At 49.3% G+C, this 23,024-nt stretch overlaps 3 protein-coding genes across 3 annotated transcripts in view; 1 reads left to right on the top strand and 2 right to left on the bottom strand.

Moving 5' to 3' along the window:
- The window catches only part of LOC139370438 (cartilage acidic protein 1-like), a 10,274-nt gene extending 8,097 nt beyond the window's left edge, over nt 1-2,177 (bottom strand). The window contains exons 1-4 of the mRNA XM_071109914.1: nt 1,960-2,177; nt 1,071-1,327; nt 316-512; nt 80-216 (exon numbers count right to left, since the gene is read on the bottom strand). Coding sequence (XP_070966015.1) covers nt 80-216; nt 316-512; nt 1,071-1,282 — 546 coding nt within the window. The 5' untranslated portion in view covers nt 1,283-1,327; nt 1,960-2,177. The remainder of the gene's footprint in view (nt 1-79; nt 217-315; nt 513-1,070; nt 1,328-1,959) is intronic.
- Nucleotides 1,687-14,828, top strand: LOC139370178 (coiled-coil domain-containing protein R3HCC1L-like). Its single transcript, XM_071109514.1, has 7 exons — nt 1,687-1,801; nt 2,734-3,246; nt 5,066-5,259; nt 5,895-5,965; nt 6,306-6,401; nt 7,592-7,732; nt 14,289-14,828. Exons 2-7 carry the CDS (start codon nt 2,743-2,745, stop codon nt 14,342-14,344), a joined length of 1,062 nt encoding a protein of 353 aa, XP_070965615.1. The 5' UTR covers nt 1,687-1,801; nt 2,734-2,742; the 3' UTR covers nt 14,345-14,828.
- A 7,640-nt stretch (nt 14,829-22,468) lies between these two features.
- LOC139370163 (lysyl oxidase homolog 4-like) overlaps nt 22,469-23,024 on the bottom strand; it is a 50,880-nt gene continuing 50,324 nt past the window's right edge. The window contains exon 15 of the mRNA XM_071109486.1: nt 22,469-23,024. This exon is cut by the window's right edge and continues 2,022 nt beyond it. The gene's annotated coding sequence lies outside the window, so the exon portion shown is untranslated.

The following is a 23,024-nucleotide window of genomic DNA, read 5'->3' as shown; positions in this document are numbered from 1 at the left end:
AGAGAAAGAGAGGGGGTGGGGGCATACAGCCATACAGACGACAGACAGACACAAGCAGATGGATAGACTGTTTACATACTTTTCTGTCCACACACGCCACGGAGCGTCCTGCCATCCGATTGGCTACTCCTCTGCGCACGTTGATGTCATCCCCCAGCAAGTCCTCGAAGCGTCCGTTGCGGAACTTAAAGAGCTTGTCAGAGTATGTGGCCCGACCTTCCAAAAGAAGGTTGTTACTGACTACCAGAGTAACCGTTGTTGTTTTTTAAGCATTGTTGATGGTGTTTGTGTTTACCTGCTGTTATTGTTATTTACCAGAGTAAGCGTTGTTTGTATTGAGGAAGTAGATCTCCTCCCGCCCGTCCCCGTCTACGTCGCAGGCGGTCACCCCGATGGCGTTCCCCAGGGGGTCTCTCAGGGCGTAGAATGGAGAGCTGCGGTCATCCACCGCTATGTTCACCAGCCTCTGCTGACCACGGTCATACTTCAGGACCAGGTTAGGACCGTTGTACCTGAGAATGGAGAACATTAGGAGGTGTAGTGGAGAACATTAGGAGGTGTAGTGGAGAACATTAGGAGGTGTAGTGGAGAACATTAGGAGGTGTAGTGGAGAACATTAGGAGGTGCAGTGGAGAACATTAGGAGATGAAGTGGAGAACATTAGGAGGTGCAGTGGAGAACATTAGGAGGTGCAGTGGAGAACATTAGGAGGTGCAGTGGAGAACATTAGGAGGTGCAGTGGAGAACATTAGGAGGTGTAGTGGAGAACATTAGTAGGTGTAGTGGAGAACATTAGTAGGTGTAGTCCTAAATGGTACCCTATTCCCTGGATAGTGCACTACTTTGGCCAGAGCCCTATTCCCTGGATAGTGCACTACTTTGACCAGAGCCCCAACTTCAGGACCAGGTTAGGGCCGTTGAACCCAAGAATGGGTGTAAATTGAGAATATTGGGTAATTTATGCATAGCCTGTAAAGTCCTATGGTCCAGTACACTGTACTCAATAATGGCATTTGAATGCCCTCTCCAACTCTCTCTTTCTTTATCTAACCCCCCACCCACACTCTCACCCCGCCACCACCACCTCCAGGTCTCCGTCTCCGTCCACATCAGTAACGGCCATCCCATAGTTCAGCTGGGTGGGGTTGTGCTGGTTGTCAGGAGGTAGGACTGTCTCAGTCACTGACTGAAACATGGGCTCGGAACTCTGGGCCAAACCACGCCCACACAGCACCAGGAGGGGGAGGAGCAAGGGAAGACCCGCCCACCATCGCAGCATCATCACAACAATCTGAATAGAAATGGAATTGATCCAAATTCCCCAATTCTGCAACAGACACCAAACGGGCTTTTAGTTAAATATTCAAAAAGTTACAGGGTGTTTATATGTAACCTTAGACCACTATGTTAATAATACACGGTTGATATCAACATGTTTGATATCAACATTAGAATCATAGGGCATAGCATAGTATAGGCTACTGCAGAATATAGGTTGGTGAGAGCAGGTACAGCAGGCTGCACACTGAACAATAACATTTTTTTTTGTCTACAGTGCATAATTTACATCATTACATCATCGACTCAACAGCAATACCCTCAAACGGCTAAATTCCTATTTACCCCTGTCCAAAAGAGCCTAACATGACAATTACCTATAGAACATTGTGCGTACCAGTGTGCAAAAGTGAAGACGTACCATAAATATGCAAAGAGAAAAACTATCAATAGAAAAACCATACACGCAGTGAAGACCTCGTGCATTAGATTACGTCAAGAATTCTGCGTGCACCTGCAACAGGTTTTTATTCTATACTATTATTATGTCGTTAGTTATGCAATACTGTAATCACAACTGTAATACTGAGATGAACACTTATTTCAGAACATGTGTGCTGCTGTTTATTCGTTTGGGAGAAGAAGAGATCATTTCATTCAAACACTGCACATAAATCTTACCTTATATCAGTTTTCAGCAGGACTCCGGTGTTCTATCCTTCGACTGTGGAAGCGCTAGGATGAGAAAAGGTTACTGTATTCTAATGCGTTGTGTAAATTGCCTTATACAATTTCAATGTTGTTGCATTATGCAAGCACTTGTGTAAGTGGTTATCCAATAAGGGTGGAACGAATACTTTTAATATTCGGCGGTTCGACCAATGACTTGTCTTTTTCTCAACAGAACTACAACTACCAGCAGCGATTTTACTATTACGTAATATACATGCGACAGTATGTTTTTTTCCCCTTCTAATTCTAAACATCCGGCGGTTTGCTGTTCTCTTGATATCTAGCCAAGTGATAAGCTACAGATTAAGGTATTTTGCCAATGCTTATATGTTTATGATTTTAAGGAAATAATTGTATAGAATGTCTTGCTCTACAGTGCGTTATGTGTTTAGGTGTATTCGGGTTATTGCTAGTTAAACTGGATGCTGCTGCATAACGCAGCCAAGTCTAATTTATCACTCAAACACCCCGTTACTGACAACGAATTAGCAGAGAATGTAGTTAACCAGTTTGGACTTGTTTTTAATTTAGTACAGTATAGTTGTGTAAGATTTGTACATGCAGTTTAAATGGTTCTAAGTACCATGGCGCATGCGTGCTAGCTATTAAACTACTGAGGGGGCTTATGCGACTTAACTAAAGAGAATTGGAGAGAGGGCCTAGCTGCTCAATTAACCTATGCATCTTTAATGATTTGTTCCTCCTCCTTTCTCTTCCATGTAGGACAGTTGTATGGTGATGGAGGAGGAACAACCTCAAGAGGACTGCGCCCAACCCCAGCCCTCCTCGTCCTGCTCCAAGAAGCCAGACAAGCCCCTCTACCAGCCCAAGAAGAAGCAGGACGGCCCCAAAGATAAGGCTCAAACCCAGGGAGATGGCAAACCAAAGCCCAGGCCTCGCTACACGGACAAGGCCCGAAAGAATGCCAAGAACAAGAAGGACAAAGGAGGGAAGACGGGAGGAGAGGGGAATGGAGTCCTAAACGGTGAGGAGACGGTAGAAGAAGGAGGAGGAGGTGACGCGGGGCCACAGAATGACGGACAGGCTGCTACAGCCAACCAGGGAGGAGATGTGGGTTCGCGACTGGAGACGGGGAGCAAGAGTTCTCCGTCTGAGAGAGAAGGGGGACCCCGGGAGGGGATAGAGGCAGGCCCTCAGGAAGAGGAGGAGGAGGAGAGCTGGGACGCTCTCTTTGATGACGAAGGAGAGTGTTTGGATCCCCATGTGCTAGAGGAGGTGAGTCTGTCTACCTGCGTCTGTCCCTGTCTGTCAGGAGGTGAGTCTGTCTACCTGTGTCTGTCCCTCTCTGTCAGGAGGTGAGTCTGTCTGTCCCTGTCTGTCAGGAGGTGAGTCTGTCTACCTGTGTCTGTCCCTGTCTGTCAGGAGGTGAGTCTGTCTACCTGCGTCTGTCCCTGTCTGTCAGGGGGTGAGTCTGTCTACCTGTGTCTGTCCCTGTCTGTCAGGAAGTGAGTCTCTGTCCCTGTCCTCCAGATTACTGCTGTAACACTGAGTGTATGTCTGCTACATGTTTGCTACTTATTAGTGGTACTATCGCTGCAATGCTGTTACACATCTACTGTTCTGTCTATAGTTGGAAATCGTTAGGAGACTAGTAAGCAAAATTACTCTCTCACCCTCTCTCTCTCGCTCACCTTATCTCTCGCTCACCCTCTCTCTCTCTCGCTCACCCTCTCTCTCTCTCACTCACCCTCTCTCTCACCCTCTCTCTCTCTCTCTCTCACCCTCTCTCTCTCTCGTTCACCTCTCTGCCCCCCTCTCTCTCTCGTTCACCTCTCTGCCCCCCTCTCTCTCGCTCACCTCTCTGCCCCCCTCTCTCTCGCTCACCTCTCTGCCCCCCTCTCTCTCTCGTTCACCTCTCTGCCCCCCTCTCTCTCTCGCTCACCTCTCTGCCCCCCTCTCTCTCTCGTTCATCTCTCTGCCCCCCTCTCTCTCTCGCTCACCTCTCTGCCCCTCTCTCTCTCTCGCTCACCTTTCTGCCCCCCTCTCTCTCTCATTCACCTCTCTGCCCCCCTCTCTCTCTCGTTCACCTCTCTGCCCCCCTCTCTCTCTCGCTCACCTCTCTGCCCCCCTCTCTCTCTCGCTCACCTCTCTGCCCCCCTCTCTCTCTCGCTCACCTCTCTGCCCCCCTCTCTCTCTCGCTCACCTCTCTGCCCCCCTCTCTCTCTCGCTCACCTCTCTGCCCCCCTCTCTCTCTCGTTCACCTCTCTGCCCCCCTCTCTCTCGCTCACCTCTCTGCCCCCCCTCTCTCTCTCTCTCTCTCTCACCCTCTCTCTCTGCCCCCCCTCTCTCTCTCTCACCCTCTCTCTCTGCCCCTCTCTCTCTCTCACCCTCTCTCTCTGCCCCCCTCTCTCTCTCGTTCACCTCTCTGCCCCCCTCTCTCTCTCGTTCACCTCTCTGCCCCCCTCTCTCTCGCTCACCTCTCTGCCCCCCTCTCTCTCTCGTTCACCTCTCTGCCCCCCTCTCTCTCTCGCTCACCTCTCTGCCCCCCTCTCTCTCTCGTTCATCTCTCTGCCCCCCTCTCTCTCTCGCTCACCTCTCTGCCCCTCTCTCTCTCTCGCTCACCTTTCTGCCCCCCTCTCTCTCTCATTCACCTCTCTGCCCCCCTCTCTCTCTCGTTCACCTCTCTGCCCCCCTCTCTCTCTCGCTCACCTCTCTGCCCCCCTCTCTCTCTCGCTCACCTCTCTGCCCCCCTCTCTCTCTCGCTCACCTCTCTGCCCCCCTCTCTCTCTCGCTCACCTCTCTGCCCCCCTCTCTCTCTCGCTCACCTCTCTGCCCCCCTCTCTCTCTCGTTCACCTCTCTGCCCCCCTCTCTCTCGCTCACCTCTCTGCCCCCCTCTCTCTCTCTCTCTCTCTCTCACCCTCTCTCTCTGCCCCCCTCTCTCTCTCTCTCACCCTCTCTCTCTGCCCCTCTCTCTCTCTCACCCTCTCTCTCTGCCCCCCTCTCTCTCTCGTTCACCTCTCTGCCCCCCCTCTCTCTCTCTCGCTCACCTCTCTGCCCCCCTCTCTCTCACCTCTCTGCCCCCCTCTCTCTCAGCTGGCTATAAAGCAGGGCAGGAAGAAGCGGCCGGTGCAGGAGGCCAGGTTTGACTACTACAGCTTGGATCAGGACAGAGAGGGGGATGATGACACTGAGCTCACGGAGGATGAGCTGTCTAACATCATAGAAATCTACGACTTCCCCACAGAGTTTAAGACTGAAGACCTGGTCAAATCCTTCCAGGCCTACCAGTACGTACCAGCCTTTACTGTCTTTTTACGTGTTCTGAGGTTCAGTCAAATCTCATTCCACCCTAGTCCCTATCAATACACAGCGATGATCCGTCGAGGGGCAGCCGAAGCTCCGTCTCGTCGAGGGGCAGCCGAAGCTCCGTCTCGTCGAGGGGCAGCCGAAGCGCCGTCTCGTCGAGGGGCAGCCGAAGCGCCGTCTCGTCGAGGGGCAGCCGAAGCGCCGTCTCGTCGAGGGGCAGCCGAAGCGCCGTCTCGTCGAGGGGCAGCCGAAGCGCCGTCTCGTCGAGGGGCAGCCGAAGCGCCGTCTCGTCGAGGGGCAGCCGAAGCGCCGTCTCGTCGAGGGGCAGCCGAAGCGCCGTCTCGTCGAGGGGCAGCCGAAGCGCCGTCTCGTCGAGGGGCAGCCGAAGCGCCGTCTCGTCGAGGGGCAGCCGAAGCGCCGTCTCGTCGAGGGGCAGCCGAAGCGCCGTCTCGTCGAGGGGCAGCCGAAGCTCCGTCTCGTCGAGGGGCAGCCGAAGCGCCGTCTCGTCGAGGGGCAGCCGAAGCGCCGTCTCGTCGAGGGGCAGCCGAAGCTCCGCCTACAGCATGTGGTGGTGATGAGATGCTGAAGGTGTTTTTGTGTGTGTGTGTGTGTGTAGGCAGAGAGGCTTTGACATCCAGTTTGTGGACGATACACACGCCCTGGCTCTCTTCAACAGCCCCATAGCAGGTGAGTCACACAGCTTTTATAAATGAAAGGAAAAGCCATAGACTCTGGTAGCTCTGTCCGACACTATCAGTTATTCACACACCTCATCACAGGTGAGCTCCACCTGACCACAGGTGACGGATACAGCTGAACATGTTTCATACCTTATCGAAAACACTGCGTGTCTCTCTTCTGTCAAACTTTACTGAAGATGTTTGGATGGTCAAATGAAGTAGTGGTCAACATGTTTTAATAGTAGAGCTGACTTGGCTGTCTTCTCAGTCAACACTCAAGTCAACATCTGAGGTAAACATTTAGCAACTGAACTGTGTCTGTGTGTCTGTGTGTGTGTGTGTGTCAGCTCGGGAGGCTCTGAGGACCAAACATCCGCTGTTGAAGGTCAGGTCTCTGGCTAAAGCCTCCGTCACCACCAGGGCCAAGGCTCGCAGCTGCTCAGGTACTGACTGTCCTCTCTTTCATTCATCTGTCCATCCTTTATTCTCCATTATCTGTCTCTGAGTATTTCTGGAACTCCTTCATCTTTGACCTGGTCTGTCTGTCTGTCTGATCTCCTGTATTCTCTCTCTCATATCTCCTGTATTCTCTCTCTCATATCTCCTGTATTCTCTCTCTCATATCTCCTGTATTCTCGCTCTCATATCTCCTGTATTCTCGCTCTCATATCTCCTGTATTCTCCCTCTCATATCTCCTGTATTCTCACTCTCATATCTCCTGTGTTCTCGCTCTCATATCTCCTGTATTCTCCCTCTCATATCTCCTGTATTCTCCCTCTCATATCTCCTGTATTCTCGCTCTCATATCTCCTGTATTCTCGCTCTCATATCTCCTGTATTCTCTCTCTTATATCTCCTGTATTCTCTCTCTCATATCTCCTGTATTCTCTCTCTCATATCTCCTGTATTCTCCCTCTCATATCTCCTGTATTCTCCCTCTCATATCTCCTGTATTCTCCCTCTCATATCTCCTGTACTCTCCCTCTCATATCTCCTGTATTCTCCCTCTCATATCTCCTGTATTCTCTCATATCTCCTGTATTCTCCCTCTCATATCTCCTGTATTCTCTCATATCTCCTGTATTCTCGCTCTCATATCTCCTGTATTCTCTCATATCTCCTGTATTCTCCCTCTCATATCTCCTGTATTCTCTCATATCTCCTGTATTCTCTCATATCTCCTGTATTCTCTCATATCTCCTGTATTCTCTCTCTCATATCTCCTGTATTCTCTCTCTCATATCTCCTGTATTCTCTCTCTCATATCTCCTGTATTCTCTCTCTCATATCTCCTGTATTCTCTCTCTCATATCTCCTGTATTCTCTCTCTCATATCTCCTGTATTCTCTCTCTCATATCTCCTGTATTCTCTCTCTCATATCTCCTGTATTCTCTCATATCTCCTGTATTCTCTCATATCTTCTGTATTCTCTCATATCTCCTGTATTCTCCCTCTCATACCTCCTGTATTCTCTCATACCTCCTGTATTCTCTCCTCCCTGCTAATCCTTGTCTTGTCACCTGTTGTATATTCTTTGTCCTTCTTCCTTTTTTAAAAACTTTATTTTACTTTCTTTGACCCCCCCTCCCTTCCTCTTCCATTCCCTCAACACTGTCCCTTCTCTCCTCCAGACTACCTGCTCCCTACTAAGGAGCGTCCCCAGACCAGTGCAGTGTTGGCCCGCAGGCTGGTGATGGGGGCGCTGGGCGTCAAGAGTCCCCAGAGCAAAGAGCACCGTGAAGCAGAGAGGAAAAAACTGCAAGATGCCAGAGGTACGTGATTTCAAGGGGCAATCTGTAATTCAAGTAATAATAACAACAGAGGTGACCCCGCCACTTGTTTTGGTAAACGGCTGAGGTAATGTAACCCCTCTCCAGTTCACAGACCGCTACGTACGCAAGGACTGACCATCCATCACATCAGACTGATCGTTTTAACCATATTTTGAAGCTATACGGTGCATTCAGAAAGTATTCAGACCCCTTGACTTTTTCAACATTTTGTTACGTTTCAGCCTGATTCTAAAATGTGTATATATATAAAAACAAAAAATCATCGATTTGTTCAATTTGCAAAAATGTCTAAACCTTTTTTTTTTCACACGATTATGGGGTGTTGTTTTCTAGATCTATGTATTTAAAACTCTTTTAGAATAAGGGGTTTTAATGGGGTACGACCAATGATGGGGATAACCCTGGGTGACTGACAGGGGGCGCTGTTTTGAAGCCACCACAGAGCCGTCTTGGTACTCCTGCATTGTAAATATATACAGTATATCACAAAAGTGAGTACACCCCTCACATTTTTTATAAATATTTGAGTATATCTTTTCATGTGACAACACTGAAGAAATGACACTTTGCTACAATGTAAAGTAGTGAGTGTACAGCTTGTATAACAGTGTACATTTGCTGTCCCCTCAAAATAACTCAACACACAGCCATTAATGTCTAAACTGCTGGCAACAAAAGTGTGATATACTGTATATATATTGGAAGCTATGGAAATGCATTTATTAATGTTAGTTGTTTTTTTTTGACAAGCAGATTCTATTACAGACACCTTAATGCAAACTTTAAATTAGATTATTAAATTAGATTATTAAATTAGATTATTAAATTAGATTATTAAATTAGTTTATTAAATTAGTTTATTAAATTAGATTATTAAATTAGTTTATTAAATTAGATTATTAAATTAGATTATTAAATTAGTTTATTAAATTAGTTTATTCAATTAGATTATTAAATTAGATTATTAAATTAGATTATTAAATTAGTTTATTAAATTCGATTATTAAATTAGATTATTAAATTAGATTATTCGAACAGTTACATAAATAAAATAGAATAAAAATGTTTTTGTTAAATGTTTTATTTCTCATCTTACTGTCCCCACGACAACAGCAACATATTTAAATATACATGTCATGTTGTCCTTGAAACATTTAATTAAAATATTATAGGATTCCATTCATTCCTATGGAGGACTGATCCCTCTGGGGAGAGCCAACATGGCCGACCGGTGGCTCCAAAGCAAGTAATTAGCCAATACGTAGCGTCTGCAATCCAGGGTTTATCTACATCATTAGTATGCCAGTTGAAGTAAGCTGTCGTAGAGTGTTGCTACCACTAGGGGGTGGTGTTCTGTCAGTGATGTCTTTCCAGGACCATGAACACGAAGAAGAGTCTCAGCCTCAGAGAGACTGAGGACAATGCGCTCATCTAGTGTGCTATAAACACACACACACACTGCACGTCCTGGAAATGGCTTCCAGTCATGTTGTTTTAAGTGTAGCCTTGCTTCCAAAGACCAGCTATTGGGGGGAAAGTAGTGTCCTGACGAGATACAAATCTAGAACAGATTGTCAGGAAGAACGGACAACTAGATGTTTGCTGGTGGTGACCACTTCTTTCACTGAGAGAGAGAGAGGAGACGTGTGTGTGTGTGTGTGTGTGTGTGTGTGTGTGTGTGTGTGTGTGTGTGTGTGTGTGTGTGTGTGTGTGTGTGTGTGTGTGTGTGTGTGTGTGTGTGTGTGTGTGTGTGTGTGTGTGTGTGTGTGTGTGTGTGTGTGTGTGTGTGTGTGTGAGAGAGAGTCCTGAGAGGTTTGGTTTCTGGTTAGACAGCTGATACACACACTCTCTCGTCTCTCTGGCTAAGAGTTTCCTTGAGTTGTTCTCCTCACGCCCTGTGTTGCCGGGCAGAACCTCTACTCTATAATTTCCCTGTTGTTTATTTCTCCTCCCAGGGGATTTATAAGTGGATATATTCAGCTAGAAGGACCAGTCCACTCTGGTGCAGTTGGCACCTACTACCAAAGGCACTTAAATATGTTGTCCTACCCATTCACCCTCTGAATGACACACATACACAATCCATGTCTCAAGGCTTAAAAATCCTTCTTTAACCTGTCTCCTCCCCTTCATCTACACTGATTGAAGTGGATTTAACAAGTGACATCAGTAAAGGAGTACAGGTTTCACCTGGGAGGGAGGGGCGGGACGGAGGGAGGGGAGGGACGGAGGGGAGAGGAGGTACGGAGGGGAGGGGAGGGAGGAACGAACGGACGGAGGGGAGGGAGGGAGGGAGGGAGGAACGAACGGAGGGGAGGGAGGAACGAACGGAGGGGAGGGAGGGGAGGGAGGAACGAACGGAGGGGAGGGGAGGGAGGAACGAACGGAGGGGAGGGGAGGGAGGAACGAACGGAGGGGAGGGGAGGGGAGGGAGGAACGGACGGAGGGGAGGGGAGGGAGGAACGAACGGAGGGGAGGGAGGAACGAACGGAGGGGAGGGAGGAACGAACGGAGGGGAGGGGAGGGAGGGAGGGGAGGGAGGAACGAACGGAGGGGAGGGGAGGGAGGGAGGGAGGAACGAACGGAGGGGAGGAGAGGGGAGGGGAGGGGGGAGGCGGACGGCTGCTTATGGAACTGACTTTGTTTTCTGGCAGGATAACTGTTGTGCTCTACTGTTCTCAGGTGAACTTACAGGACGTTATGTGATCATAGACATTATGTGTCTCAGTGTGAAGCTCTGTTTAGATTGTTCTAGACAACTAGCGCTCCCTCCCCCTGGTGCCCAGTGAGCACAAGACATTGAAAAGACGTCTTTTCAACCAGAGAAGACATATTTTCAACCAAAAAATACATATTTTCAACCCCCAAAATATATTATTTTAAGGTGGGATGTGCTTTTATACAGTAACATCCTGTAGTCATATACACTCATCTATGATTCATACAGTAGACTTAATCATATACACATGATTCATACAGTAGACTTAGTCATATACACTCTTCTATGATTCATACAGTAGACTTAATCATATACACTCTTCTGTGATTCATACAGTAGACTTAGTCATATACACATGATTCATACAGTAGACTTAATCATATACACATGATTCATACAGTAGACTTAATCATATACACATGATTCATACAGTAGACTTAATCATATACACATGATTCATACAGTAGACTTAATCATATACACATGATTCATACAGTAGACTTAATCATATACACATGATTCATACAGTAGACTTAGTCATATACACTCTTCTATGATTCATACAGTAGACTTAGTCATATACACTCTTCTATGATTCATACAGTAGACTTAATCATATACACTCTTCTGTGATTCATACAGTAGACTTAATCATATACACTCTTCTATGATTCATACAGTAGACTTAATCATATACACATGATTCATACAGTAGACTTAATCATATACACATGATTCATACAGTAGACTTAATCATATACACATGATTCATACAGAAGACTTAATCATATACACATGATTCATACAGAAGACTTAATCATATACACTCTTCTGTGATTCATACAGAAGACTTAATCATATAAGTTCTATATTCTATGTGTACTTCAGTGTGGTTATTAGATTCGTTAGGATCCCTGTTAGCCGACACCAATGGAGACAACTGGTCTTACTGGGGTCCGACACGTCATGAAAAATACTTTACAGACAAAAAAAAATACGTTAAAATTGACATTTAAAGACATGAACATGTGCTGTGTGTGTCTATCAGTGACACCGACACGTCACTACTTACACACCTGTGTTAACATGAGTTCTTGTGGAGCTGTTCTCTCTGCTGACTTAAAGGTCATGGAACATTTCATCCTGTAAATGTCAATGACAAACCAGTACCAGGCTGCAGGTAACCTAGTGGTTAGAGACAGGTAGCCTAGTGGTTAGGGGCGGGTAGCCTAGTGGTTAGGGGCGGGTAGCCTAGTGGTTAGAGACAGGTAGCCTAGTGGTTAGAGACAGGTAGCCTAGTGGTTAGAGACAGGTAGCCTAGTGGTTAGAGGCGGGTAGCCTAGTGGTTAGAGACAGGTAGCCTAGTGGTTAGAGACAGGTAGCCTAGTGGTTAGAGACAGGTAGCCTAGTGGTTAGAGACAGGTAGCCTAGTGGTTAGAGACAGGTAGCCTAGTGGTTAGAGACGGGTAGCCTAGTGGTTAGAGACAGGTAACCTAGTGGTTAGAGACAGGTAACCTAGTGGTTAGAGACAGGTAGCCTGGTGGTTAGAGACAGGTAGCCTAATGGTTAGAGACAGGTAGCCTAGTGGTTAGAGACAGGTAGCCTAGTGGTTAGAGACAGGTAACCTAGTGGTTAGAGACAGGTAGCCTAGTGGTTAGAGACAGGTAGCCTAGTGATTAGAGACAGGTAGCCTAGTGGTTAGAGACGGGTAGCCTAGTGGTTAGGGGCGGGTAGCCTAGTGGTTAGGGGCGGGTAGCCTAGTGGTTAGAGACAGGTAGCCTAGTGGTTAGAGACGGGTAGCCTAGTGGTTAGGGGCGGGTAGCCTAGTGGTTAGGGGCGGGTAGCCTAGTGGTTAGAGACAGGTAGCCTAGTGGTTAGAGACAGGTAGCCTAGTGGTTAGAGACAGGTAACCTAGTGGTTAGGGGCGGGTAGCCTAGTGGTTAGAGACAGGTAGCCTAGTGGTTAGAGACGGGTAGCCTAGTGGTTAGAGACGGGTAGCCTAGTGGTTAGGGGCGGGTAGCCTAGTGGTTAGAGACAGGTAGCCTAGTGGTTAGAGACAGGTAACCTAGTGGTTAGGGGCGGGTAGCCTAGTGGTTAGAGACAGGTAGCCTAGTGGTTAGAGACAGGTAACCTAGTGGTTAGAGACAGGTAACCTAGTGGTTAGGGGCGGGTAGCCTAGTGGTTAGGGGCGGGTAGCCTAGTGGTTAGAGACAGGTAACCTAGTGGTTAGAGACGGGTAGCCTAGTGGTTAGGGGCGGGTAGCCTAGTGGTTAGAGACAGGTAGCCTAGTGGTTAGAGACAGGTAACCTAGTGGTTAGGGGCGGGTAGCCTAGTGGTTAGAGACAGGTAGCCTAGTGGTTAGAGACAGGTAACCTAGTGGTTAGGGGCGGGTAGCCTAGTGGTTAGAGACGGGTAGCCTAGTGGTTAGAGACGGGTAGCCTAGTGGTTAGAGACAGGTAGCCTAGTGGTTAGGGGCGGGTAGCCTAGTGGTTAGAGACAGGTAGCCTAGTGGTTAGAGACAGGTAACCTAGTGGTTAGGGGCGGGTAGCCTAGTGGTTAGAGACAGGTAGCCTAGTGGTTAGAGACAGGTAACCTAGTGGTTAGGGGCGGGTAGCCTAGTGGTTAGAGACAGGTAGCCTAGTGGTTAGAGACAGGTAACCTAGTGGTTAGGGGCGGGTAGCCTAGTGGTTAGAGACAGGTAGCCTAGTGGTTAGAGACGGGTAGCCTAGTGGTTAGAGACGGGTAGCCTAGTGGTTAGAGACGGGTAGCCTAGTGGTTAGAGACGGGTAGCCTAGTGGTTAGAGACGGGTAGCCTAGTGGTTAGAGGCGGGTAGCCTAGTGGTTAGAGGCGGGTAGCCTAGTGGTTAGAGGCGGGTAGCCTAGTGGTTAGAGGCGGGTAGCCTAGTGGTTAGAGGCGGGTAGCCTAGTGGTTAGAGGCGGGTAGCCTAGTGGTTAGAGGCGGGTAGCCTAGTGGTTAGAGGCGGGTAGCCTAGTGGTTAGAGGCGGGTAGCCTAGTGGTTAGAGGCGGGTAGCCTAGTGGTTAGAGGCGGGTAGCCTAGTGGTTAGAGGCGGGTAGCCTAGTGGTTAGAGGCGGGTAGCCTAGTGGTTAGAGACGGGTAGCCTGGTGGTTAGAGACGGGTAGCCTGGTGGTTAGAGGCGGGTAGCCTGGTGGTTAGGGGCGGGTAGCCTGGTGGTTAGGGGCGGGTAGCCTAGTGGTTAGGGGCGGGTAGCCTAGTGGTTAGAGCGTTGGACTAGTAACTGAAAGGTTGCAAGATCTAATCCCCGAGCTGACAAGGTAAAAATTTATCGTTATGCCCCTGAACAAGGCCGTTAACCCACTGTTTCTAGGCCATCATTGAAAATAATAATTTGTTCTTAACTGACTTGCCTGGTTAAATAAAGGTAAAATATAAAACTAGTAAAGGAATAGAACTCCATGAGAGAGAAACATATTTTTTTGAACGCTAGTGAATTTAGATTCTTTGTTTTACCGCGACGAGCCAGTCTGACTGTTTTGTACAACTTCCTGTGTTAAGAGGAGTTCTTGTTCAAGAGGTTGACAACAACAACACTAGTAATACGTTTCTTCATGTCCTGTCAACAGATGTGTTCTGGATAGTGATACGGTAAGAGGCAGTCCTGAGCCTTTCGGGACTTCTCTAAGTGTCTTTCACAAAACCGTGAAGAAATGAAGGCTAATATATTACATGTTGCTCCTTTAAAGTGGAACTAGTCTTTGTCTTTATGATAGTATTGACACCTAGTAGTAGTATTGATTTACTCTCCTATCAACCTGTCTGTCTGTCTGTCTTTCAGAGCAGAAGCGTCTGGCAGCTAAACAGAGAGACGACGCCTGGGAAGGGAAAGCCTGACGGAGAGGAACCACTTCCTCCATCCCTTCCTCCCTCCACCCACCGTAGGGACTAGACACACCTCTGTTCCCTCTGCCCTCCATCCCATCCTCCCTCCACTGTAGGGACTAGACACACCTCTGTCCCCTCTGCCCTCCATCCTCCCTCCACCGTAGGGACTAGACACACCTCTGTTCCCTCTGCCCTCCATCCCATCCTCCCTCCACCGTAGGGACTAGACACACCTCTGTCCCCTCTGCCCTCCATCCTCCCTCCACCGTAGGGACTAGACACACCTCTGTTCCCTCTGCCCTCCATCCCATCCTCCCTCCACCGTAGGGACTAGACACACCTCTGTCCCCTCTGCCCTCCATCCTCCCTCCACCGTAGGGACTAGACACACCTCTGTCCCCTCTGCCCTCCATCCTCCCTCCACCGTAGGGACTAGACACACCTCTGTTCCCTCTGCCCTCCATCCCATCCTCCCTCCACCGTAGGGACTAGACACACCTCTGTCCCCTCTGCCCTCCATCCTCCCTCCACCGTAGGGACTAGACACACCTCTGTCCCCTCTGCCCTCCATCCTCCCTCCACCGTAGGGACTAGACACACCTCTGTCCCCCTCCCACCTACACAGGGCAGCTGTACTGAAGCCACACTGGACTGAACAGAACTGAACTCAGCCAAAGCCCAGAGTTTGTTGGCAGAAGTTTTTCTCTTGAAACCTGGTCAGCATTAGATTAATCATCACTACTAACATTGATAACAGGGTCATATGGAGGTTAGGGGTCATATGGAGGTCAGGGGTCATATGGGAGGCTCCCATGCAGGGTAGCCAGGGTTATTATGGATGAGCGTATAGTACAGGGCTGTGCTGCGGGGTTTTGCACCCACCCAGCACTAAAACACCTGCTGTGCTGATTCACCTAATTCATGAAGAATAGCTTTATTTGTTGTTTTGTTAGTGGTGGGCTGGAACAAAACCCTGCACACATACAGCACACTGATGGCCCTGTGTAAGATGTGATGCTAGACAGAACAGTGTGGCAGTTAAACAGTAAGGTGGTGTCCCCTCCAGGGTTGGGGTCAGGTCCATTTAGATTCCAGTCAGTTCAGAAACTGAAGCGTGTTCCAAATCCACATTATCCTCATTGAAAAGCATTGAGGAGAATTGGAATTGGAATTTCGCTGTACTTCCTGAATTGACAGGAATTGAAATTAAACTGACCCCGCCCCCGATACCCTCATATTCTGTTTTTATTCACTTTTTATATTGTTTTATTACCAGCTGATGGGGAGGAGCTAATTATGACCTAATTTATGTTACATGTATTAATCTTCTAAAAAAATAATCTCAGTCAGGAAGTATATCTTGAATCATCCTCCCCCAGTTTCTGCTCATGCTAATGCACACTGTTTTTAGTTTAGGGATAGTGTGTCAAGCGTCTTGAGTATGAGAGCTGATCCAGGATCAGGTCCCAACCTGTCCACACAATCCTTATTAATTGTGTTCTAAAAGGCTAAACTGATCCTAGATCAGCACTTTACCCGGAGACGAATGAGACATTGGGGCCCAGCTATCTTAACGGCTTAATAATGATGAGCGAGGACCGACACACCAAATAACATTATGATGAAGTCTCAGTTGCTCCCTAACGTTTGTAAAAATGTTTTTGTAAAAACAATGTATTTTCTTTTCCTATTGTATTGTTCAGTGAACAGGGTTTGTCACTGTTTTTCTCTTATTGGTCGTTTAATAAATCATTTTTAAACTCTTTGTCCTGCCTCTCTCTCTCTCTTTGTCCTGCCTCTCTCTCTCTCTTTGTCCTGCCTCTCTCTCTTGGTCCTCTCTCTCTCTTGGTCCTCTCTCTCTCTTTGTCCTGCCTCTCTCTCTCTCTCTCTTTGTCCTGCCTCTCTCTCTTTGTCCTGCATCTCTCTCTTTGTCCTGCCTCTCTCTCTCCTGCCTCTCTCTCTTTGTCCTGCCTCTCTCTCTCTCTTTGTCCTGCCTCTCTCTCTCTGTTTGTCCTGCCTCTCTCTCTCTCTCTTTGTCCTGCCTCTCTCTCTTTGTCCTCTCTCTCTCTTTGTCCTGCCTCTCTCTCTCTCTCTTTGTCCTGCCTCTCTCTCTCTTTGTCCTGCCTCTCTCTCTCTCTCTTTGTCCTGCCTCTCTCTCTCTCTCTTTGTCCTGCCCCTCTCTCTCTCTCTTTGTCCTGCCCCTCTCTCTCTCTCTTTGTCCTGCCCCTCTCTCTCTCTCTTTGTCCTGCCCCTCTCTCTCTCTCTTTGTCCTGCCCCTCTCTCTCTCTCTTTGTCCTGCCCCTCTCTCTCTCTTTGTCCTCTCTCTCTCTTTGTCCTGCCTCTCTCTCTCTCTCTTTGTCCTGCCCCTCTCTCTCTTTGTCCCTCTCTCTTTTGTCCTGCCTCTCTCTCTCTCTTTGTCCTGCCTCTCTCTCTCTTTGTCCTCTCTCTCTCTTTGTCCTGCCTCTCTCTCTCTCTCTTTGTCCTGCCCCTCTCTCTCTTTGTCCTGCCTCTCTCTCTCTCTTTGTCCTGCCCCTCTCTCTCTTTGTCCTGCCTCTCTCTCTCTCTTTGTCCTGCCCCTCTCTCTCTTTGTCCTGCCCCTCTCTCTCTTTGTCCTGCCCTCTCTCTCTCTTTGTCCTGCCTCTCTCTCTCTCTTTGTCCTGCCTCTCTCTCTCTCTTTGTCCTGCCTCTCTCTCTCTCTTTGTCCTGCCTCTCTCTCTCTCTTTGTCCTGCCTCTCTCTCTCTCTTTGTCCTGCCTCTCTCTCTTTGTCCTGCCTCTCTCTCTCTCTCTTCGTCCTGCCTCTATTTCAGTTTAAGGGCTTTATTGTCATGGGAAACATATGTTAACATTGCCAAAGCAAGTGAAGTAGATAATAGAGAAAAGTGAAATAAACAGTAAACATTACACTCACAGAAGTTCCAAAACAACAAAGACATTTCAAATGTCATAAGTGCAAATAGTTAAAGTACTAAAGGGAAAATAAATCAACATAAATATGGGTTGTATTTACAATGGTGTGTGTTCTTCACTGGTTGCCCTTTTCTTGTGGCAACAGGTCACAAATCTTGCTGCTGTGGTATTTTACCCATATGGGAGTTTATCAAAATTGGGCTTGTTTTCAAATTCTTTGTGGATCTGTGTAATCTGAGGGAAATATGTGTCTCTAATATGGTCATACATTTGGCCTTATTACTCTCTCTCCTTGCTGCCTCTCTCTCCTTGCTGCCTCTCTCTCCTTGCTGCCTCTCTCTCCTTGCTGCCTCTCTCTCCTTGCTGTCTCTCTCTCCTTGCTGCCTCTCTCCTTGCTGCCTCGCTCCTTGCTGCCTCTCTCTCACTCCTTGCTGCCTCTCTCTCACTCCTTGCTGCCTCTCTCTCGCTCCTTGCTGCCTCTCTCTCGCTCCTTGCTGCCTCTCTCTCGCTCCTTGCTGCCTCTCTCTCACTCCTTGCTGCCTCTCTCTCACTCCTTGCTGCCTCTCTCTCACTCCTTGCTGCCTCTCTCTCGCTCCTTGCTGCCTCTCTCTCTCCTTGCTGCCACTCTCTCGCTCCTTGCTGCCTCTCTCTCGCTCCTTGCTGCCTCTCTCTCGCTCCTTGCTGCCTCTCTCTCCTTGCTGCCTCTCTCTCCTTGCTGCCTCTCTCTCCTTGCTGTCTCTCTCTCCTTGCTGTCTCTCTCTCCTTGCTGCCTCTCTCCTTGCTGCCTCTCTCTCGCTCCTTGCTGCCTCTCTCTCGCTCCTTGCTGCCTCTCTCTCGCTCCTTGCTGCCTCTCTCTCGCTCCTTGCTGCCTCTCTCACTCCTTGCTGCCTCTCTCTCACTCCTTGCTGCCTCTCTCTCACTCCTTGCTGCCTCTCTCTCACTCCTTGCTGCCTCTCTCTCACTCCTTGCTGCCTCTCTCTCGCTCCTTGCTGCCTCTCTCTCTCCTTGCTGCCTCTCTCTCGCTCCTTGCTGCCTCTCTCTCGCTCCTTGCTGCCTCTCTCTCGCTCCTTGCTGCCTCTCTCTCGCTCCTTGCTGCCTCTCTCTCGCTCCTTGCTGCCTCTCTCTCCTTGCTGTCTCTCTCTCCTTGCTGCCTCTCTCTCCTTGCTGCCTCTCTCTCCTTGCTGCCTCTCTCTCCTTGCTGCCTCTCTCTCCTTGCTGCCTCTCTCTCCTTGCTGCCTCTCTCTCCTTGCTGCCTCTCTCTCCTTGCTGCCTCTCTCTCCTTGCTGTCTCTCTCTCCTTGCTGTCTCTCGCTCCTTGCTGCCTCTCTCTCGCTCCTTGCTGCCTCTCTCTCGCTCCTTGCTGCCTCTCTCTCCTTGCTGCCTCTCTCTCCTTGCTGCCTCTCTCTCCTTGCTGTCTCTCTCTCCTTGCTGTCTCTCTCTCCTTGCTGCCTCTCTCTCCTTGCTGCCTCTCTCTCCTTGCTGCCTCTCTCTCCTTGCTGTCTCTCTCTCCTTGCTGCCACTCTCTCCTTGCTGTCTCTCTCTCCTTGCTGTCTCTCTCTCGCTCCTTGCTGCCTCTCTCTCGCTCCTTGCTGCCTCTCTCTCGCTCCTTGCTGCCTCTCGCTCCTTGCTGCCTCTCTCTCCTTGCTGCCTCTCTCTCCATGCTGCCTCTCTCTCCATGCTGCCTCTCTCTCCTTGCTGTCTCTCTCTCCTTGCTGCCTCTCTCTCCTTGCTGCCTCTCTCTCCTTGCTGCCTCTCTCTCCTTGCTGCCTCTCTCTCCTTGCTGCCTCTCTCTCCTTGCTGCCTCTCTCTCCTTGCTGCCTCTCTCTCCTTGCTGTCTCTCTCTCCTTGCTGTCTCTCTCTCCTTGCTGTCTCTCTCTCCTTGCTGTCTCTCGCTCCTTGCTGCCTCTCTCTCACTCCTTGCTGCCTCTCTCTCACTCCTTGCTGCCTCTCTCTCTCTCCTTGCTGCCTCTCTCCCGCTCCTTGCTGCCTCTCTCCCGCTCCTTGCTGCCTCTCTCTCGCTCCTTGCTGCCTCTCTCTCGCTCCTTGCTGCCTCTCTCTCGCTCCTTGCTGCCTCTCTCTCACTCCTTGCTGCCTCTCTCTCGCTCCTTGCTGCCTCTCTCTCGCTCATTGCTGCCTCTCTCTCGCTCCTTGCTGCCTCTCTCTCTCCTTGCTGCCTCTCTCGCTCCTTGCTGCCTCTCTCTCTCCTTGCTGCCTCTCTCCCGCTCCTTGCTGCCACTCTCTCGCTCCTTGCTGCCTCTCTCTCGCTCCTTGCTGCCTCTCTCTCGCTCCTTGCTGCCTCTCTCTCGCTCCTTGCTGCCTCTCTCTCACTCCTTGCTGCCTCTCTCTCACTCCTTGCTGCCTCTCTCTCGCTCCTTGCTGCCTCTCTCTCTCCTTGCTGCCTCTCTCTCTCCTTGCTGCCTCTTTCTCGTTCCTTGCTGCCTCTCTCTCGCTCCTTGCTGCCTCTCTCTCGCTCCTTGCTGCCTCTCTCTCCTTGCTGCCTCTGTCTCCTTGCTGCCTCTCTCTCACTCCTTGCTGTCTTTTTCTCTCTCGCTCTCTCTCCTTGCTGCCTCTCTCTCTCTCCTTGCTGCCTCTCTCTCTCTCTCCTTGCTGCCTCTCTCACGCCTTGCTGCCTTTCTCTCTCTCGCTCTCTCTCTTTGCTGCCTCTCTCCTTGCTGCTTCTCTCTCTCCTTGCTGCCTTTTTCTCTCTCGCTCTCTCTCATTGCTGCTTCTCTCTCTCTCATTGCTGCTTCTCTCTCTCTCCTTGCTGCCTCTCTCTCTCTCCTTGCTGCTTCTCTCTCTCTCCTTGCTGCCTCTCTCTCTCTCCTTGCTGCTTCTCTCTTGCTCCTTGCTGCTTCTCTCTTGCTCCTTGCTGCTTCTCTCTCGCTCCTTGCTGCTTCTCTCTCGCTCCTTGCTGCTTCTCTCTCTCCTTGCTGCTTCTCTCGCTCCTTGCTGCTTCTCTCTCTCTCGTTGCTGCTTCTCTCTCTCTCCTTGCTGCTTCTCTCTCTCTCCTTGCTGCTTCTCTCTTGCTCCTTGCTGCTTCTCTCTCGCTCCTTGCTGCTTCTCTCTCGCTCCTTGCTGCTTCTCTCTTGCTCCTTGCTGCTTCTCTCTCTCTCCTTGCTGCTTCTCTCTCTCTCTCCTTGCTGCTTCTCTCTTGCTCCTTGCTGCTTCTCTCTCTCTCCTTGCTGCTGCTCTCTCTCTCCTTGCTGCTTCTCTCTCTCTCCTTGCTGCTTCTCTCTTGCTCCTTGCTGCTTCTCTCTCTCTCCTTGCTGCTTCTCTCTTGCTCCTTGCTGCTTCTCTCTCTCTCCTTGCTGTTTCTCTCTCTCTCCTTGCTGCTTCTCTCTTGCTCCTTGCTGCTTCTCTCTCTCTCCTTGCTGTTTCTCTCTCTCTCCTTGCTGCTTCTCTCTTGCTCCTTGCTGCCTGTCTGTTTGTGCATATTTTGTTTGAGTTGGGAGAAATTCCATTCCAACTCCTGTCATTGGTTGAACATTGCCACCCACCCAACCCACCCACCCAACCCTGCCACACACCCACCCAGCCTAAACACCCAGCCACCCAACCCTGCCACCCACCAAACCCACCCACCCAACCCTGCCACCCACCAAACCCACCCACCCAACCCACCCAGCCACCCACCCAGCCACACACCCACCCAACCCTGCCACACACCCACCCAACCCTGCCACACACCCACCCAACCCTGCCACACACCCACCCAGCCCTGCCACCCACCCAACCCAGTCACCCATCCAGCCCTGCCACCCACCCAACCCAGCCACCCACCCAGCCCTGCCACCCACCCAACCCAGCCACCCACCCAGCCCTGCCACCCACCCAACCCTGCCACCCACCCAGCCCTGCCATAGCGTGATGTGAGATCTGTGGTCAGACCATGATAATATCAGAGCTTCAGGCTTTATGAGGTAACGTGCCGCGGGGGCTCCAAGCTTGGCGATCGCACACTAACCACAATGTGCCAGTCTAACAGGCACTCCAGCAGGGCTGCTTAGGACTTGTCCCGTTCCACACTTTCATCTTCAGTCTTGAGAACCACAGACACATACGTGGTGGAGGTCTTTATAGGGAGAGATGCCAGCTGTCATGCCAACCCAATGCCCACGTGTCATGGCGTGGAGGTTGGTAGGTTGGAACACAGTAGTTACCAAGCAACCATTTAACCGCAGTGTCAACCATGTGTTTAAGACTGGAGGAAGGAAGAGGAAGAGGTCCCAAATGGCACCCTATTCCCTGTGGTGTGCACTACCTTTAACCAGTGCCCATGTAGTGTAGTGCACTATATAGGGAATAGGGTGTGATTTTGGACCCGGGCAGGGAGTCATGACGTTTCTGGTGAGAGATCCCTAATACTGCTAAGAGGAAGATTTGTGTATGTAAAGTATTTTACCTGTAATATCCTTTTTTTCGTTATGTGTCGGACCCCAGTGAGACCAGCTGTCGCCATGGGGATCCTAATCAATCACCTTGAAGAGAGAAGGAGAGGGAGGAGGAGGAGGTGATGGGGGGGGGGGGGAGACTGGGAGGAGAGGGAATAGGAGGAGGGAAAGAGAAAGCAATAGGAAGCAGAGGAAGTTGAAACGGACTCAAGTTGCTCTGCCAGTCTATATCCTCTGTGATGCTTCTCCAATGAATGTAATGACCAGGGTCGTATTCATTAGTGCATAACGTTTTGCAACGGAAGTCAACGATGTAGATTCCTCATTGGACAAGTTCAGTTTGCGCCTCGCTGTTTCGGGCCTGTTGAATGAACATGCAGCAGATCTGGGGCTTGTTGAATATACGGTAGGCCTGATGTGTATTCTAAGCCTCTGGCGGTTGTTTATTTGAATGTGACCTAAATACGCCTTTTCTGACTACAGCATTACAGCTATAGTTAGACACGGACTAAAACTTAAACACACTCATCTCAGCACGCCGCAGCTAAAATAGGCAGCATATTGAGTACATGCCCTAATTGGTTGGGTAAAAGAGGACGTGTGTGTGTGTGTGTGTGTGTGTGTGTGTGGTTGGAAACGGCAGTAAAGCCTCTAGGTTCCCTAGGTCAGGATGGAGGTCATGGCTCTATATCCACACTGCTCTTTTTGAATGAATGAATGAGAGGTTTCTCATGGTTTAATCATGAGGAGTTTAAATGTACATTCTATAGCTAATGATAGTATGAATCATCAAATGCTATACACTCAAATGACCAGGTACCAAAAGAGCCATATCGTTTGGAAATCTGACGTTTATTGTTCTCTACCATTGCCAAGTATCAGGTGCAGTACTTATTAGGTACAACCATAGTGCATCCCAAATGTCACCCTATCTCCAAAACATAGAGCACTACTTTTAACCAGAGCTCTACTGGTCACTATAATATACCTGTATGATGAGGTTCACTGGTGTTAAAACAGACTGATGACAGCAATTACAGAATTTATCCTAATAGAACATAAACAATACAAAACTAGGGTTGCACATTTCTTTTAAAAAAATCTGGTAACTTTTCCAAAATTCCCAGTTGTAGGATTCCTATATTTCCCAGATGTCCTGCTTATTACTTCCTGATTCCAGGAATCTTCCAACCGGGGTTGCTGGAACACCTGGGACTCGTGGGAAAGTTACCTTATGAAAAACACAACTACAAAAAGGGACAAAACGTTTTAAGTCAAAAGTACATCATATTAAAGTATAAATTACAAACCTACAGGACGATATTCTAGACGGTCATATAAAACTACATTTGCAATACATTACCATATTTATTTTTTTAAAGGCTAAACGT

Source organism: Oncorhynchus clarkii, chromosome 17 (genome assembly GCF_045791955.1).
Source record: "Oncorhynchus clarkii lewisi isolate Uvic-CL-2024 chromosome 17, UVic_Ocla_1.0, whole genome shotgun sequence".
NCBI lineage: Eukaryota > Metazoa > Chordata > Actinopteri > Salmoniformes > Salmonidae > Oncorhynchus > Oncorhynchus clarkii.
Note: the sequence above shows the minus strand (reverse complement) of the source record. Positions and strands in the feature narration are given on the sequence as shown.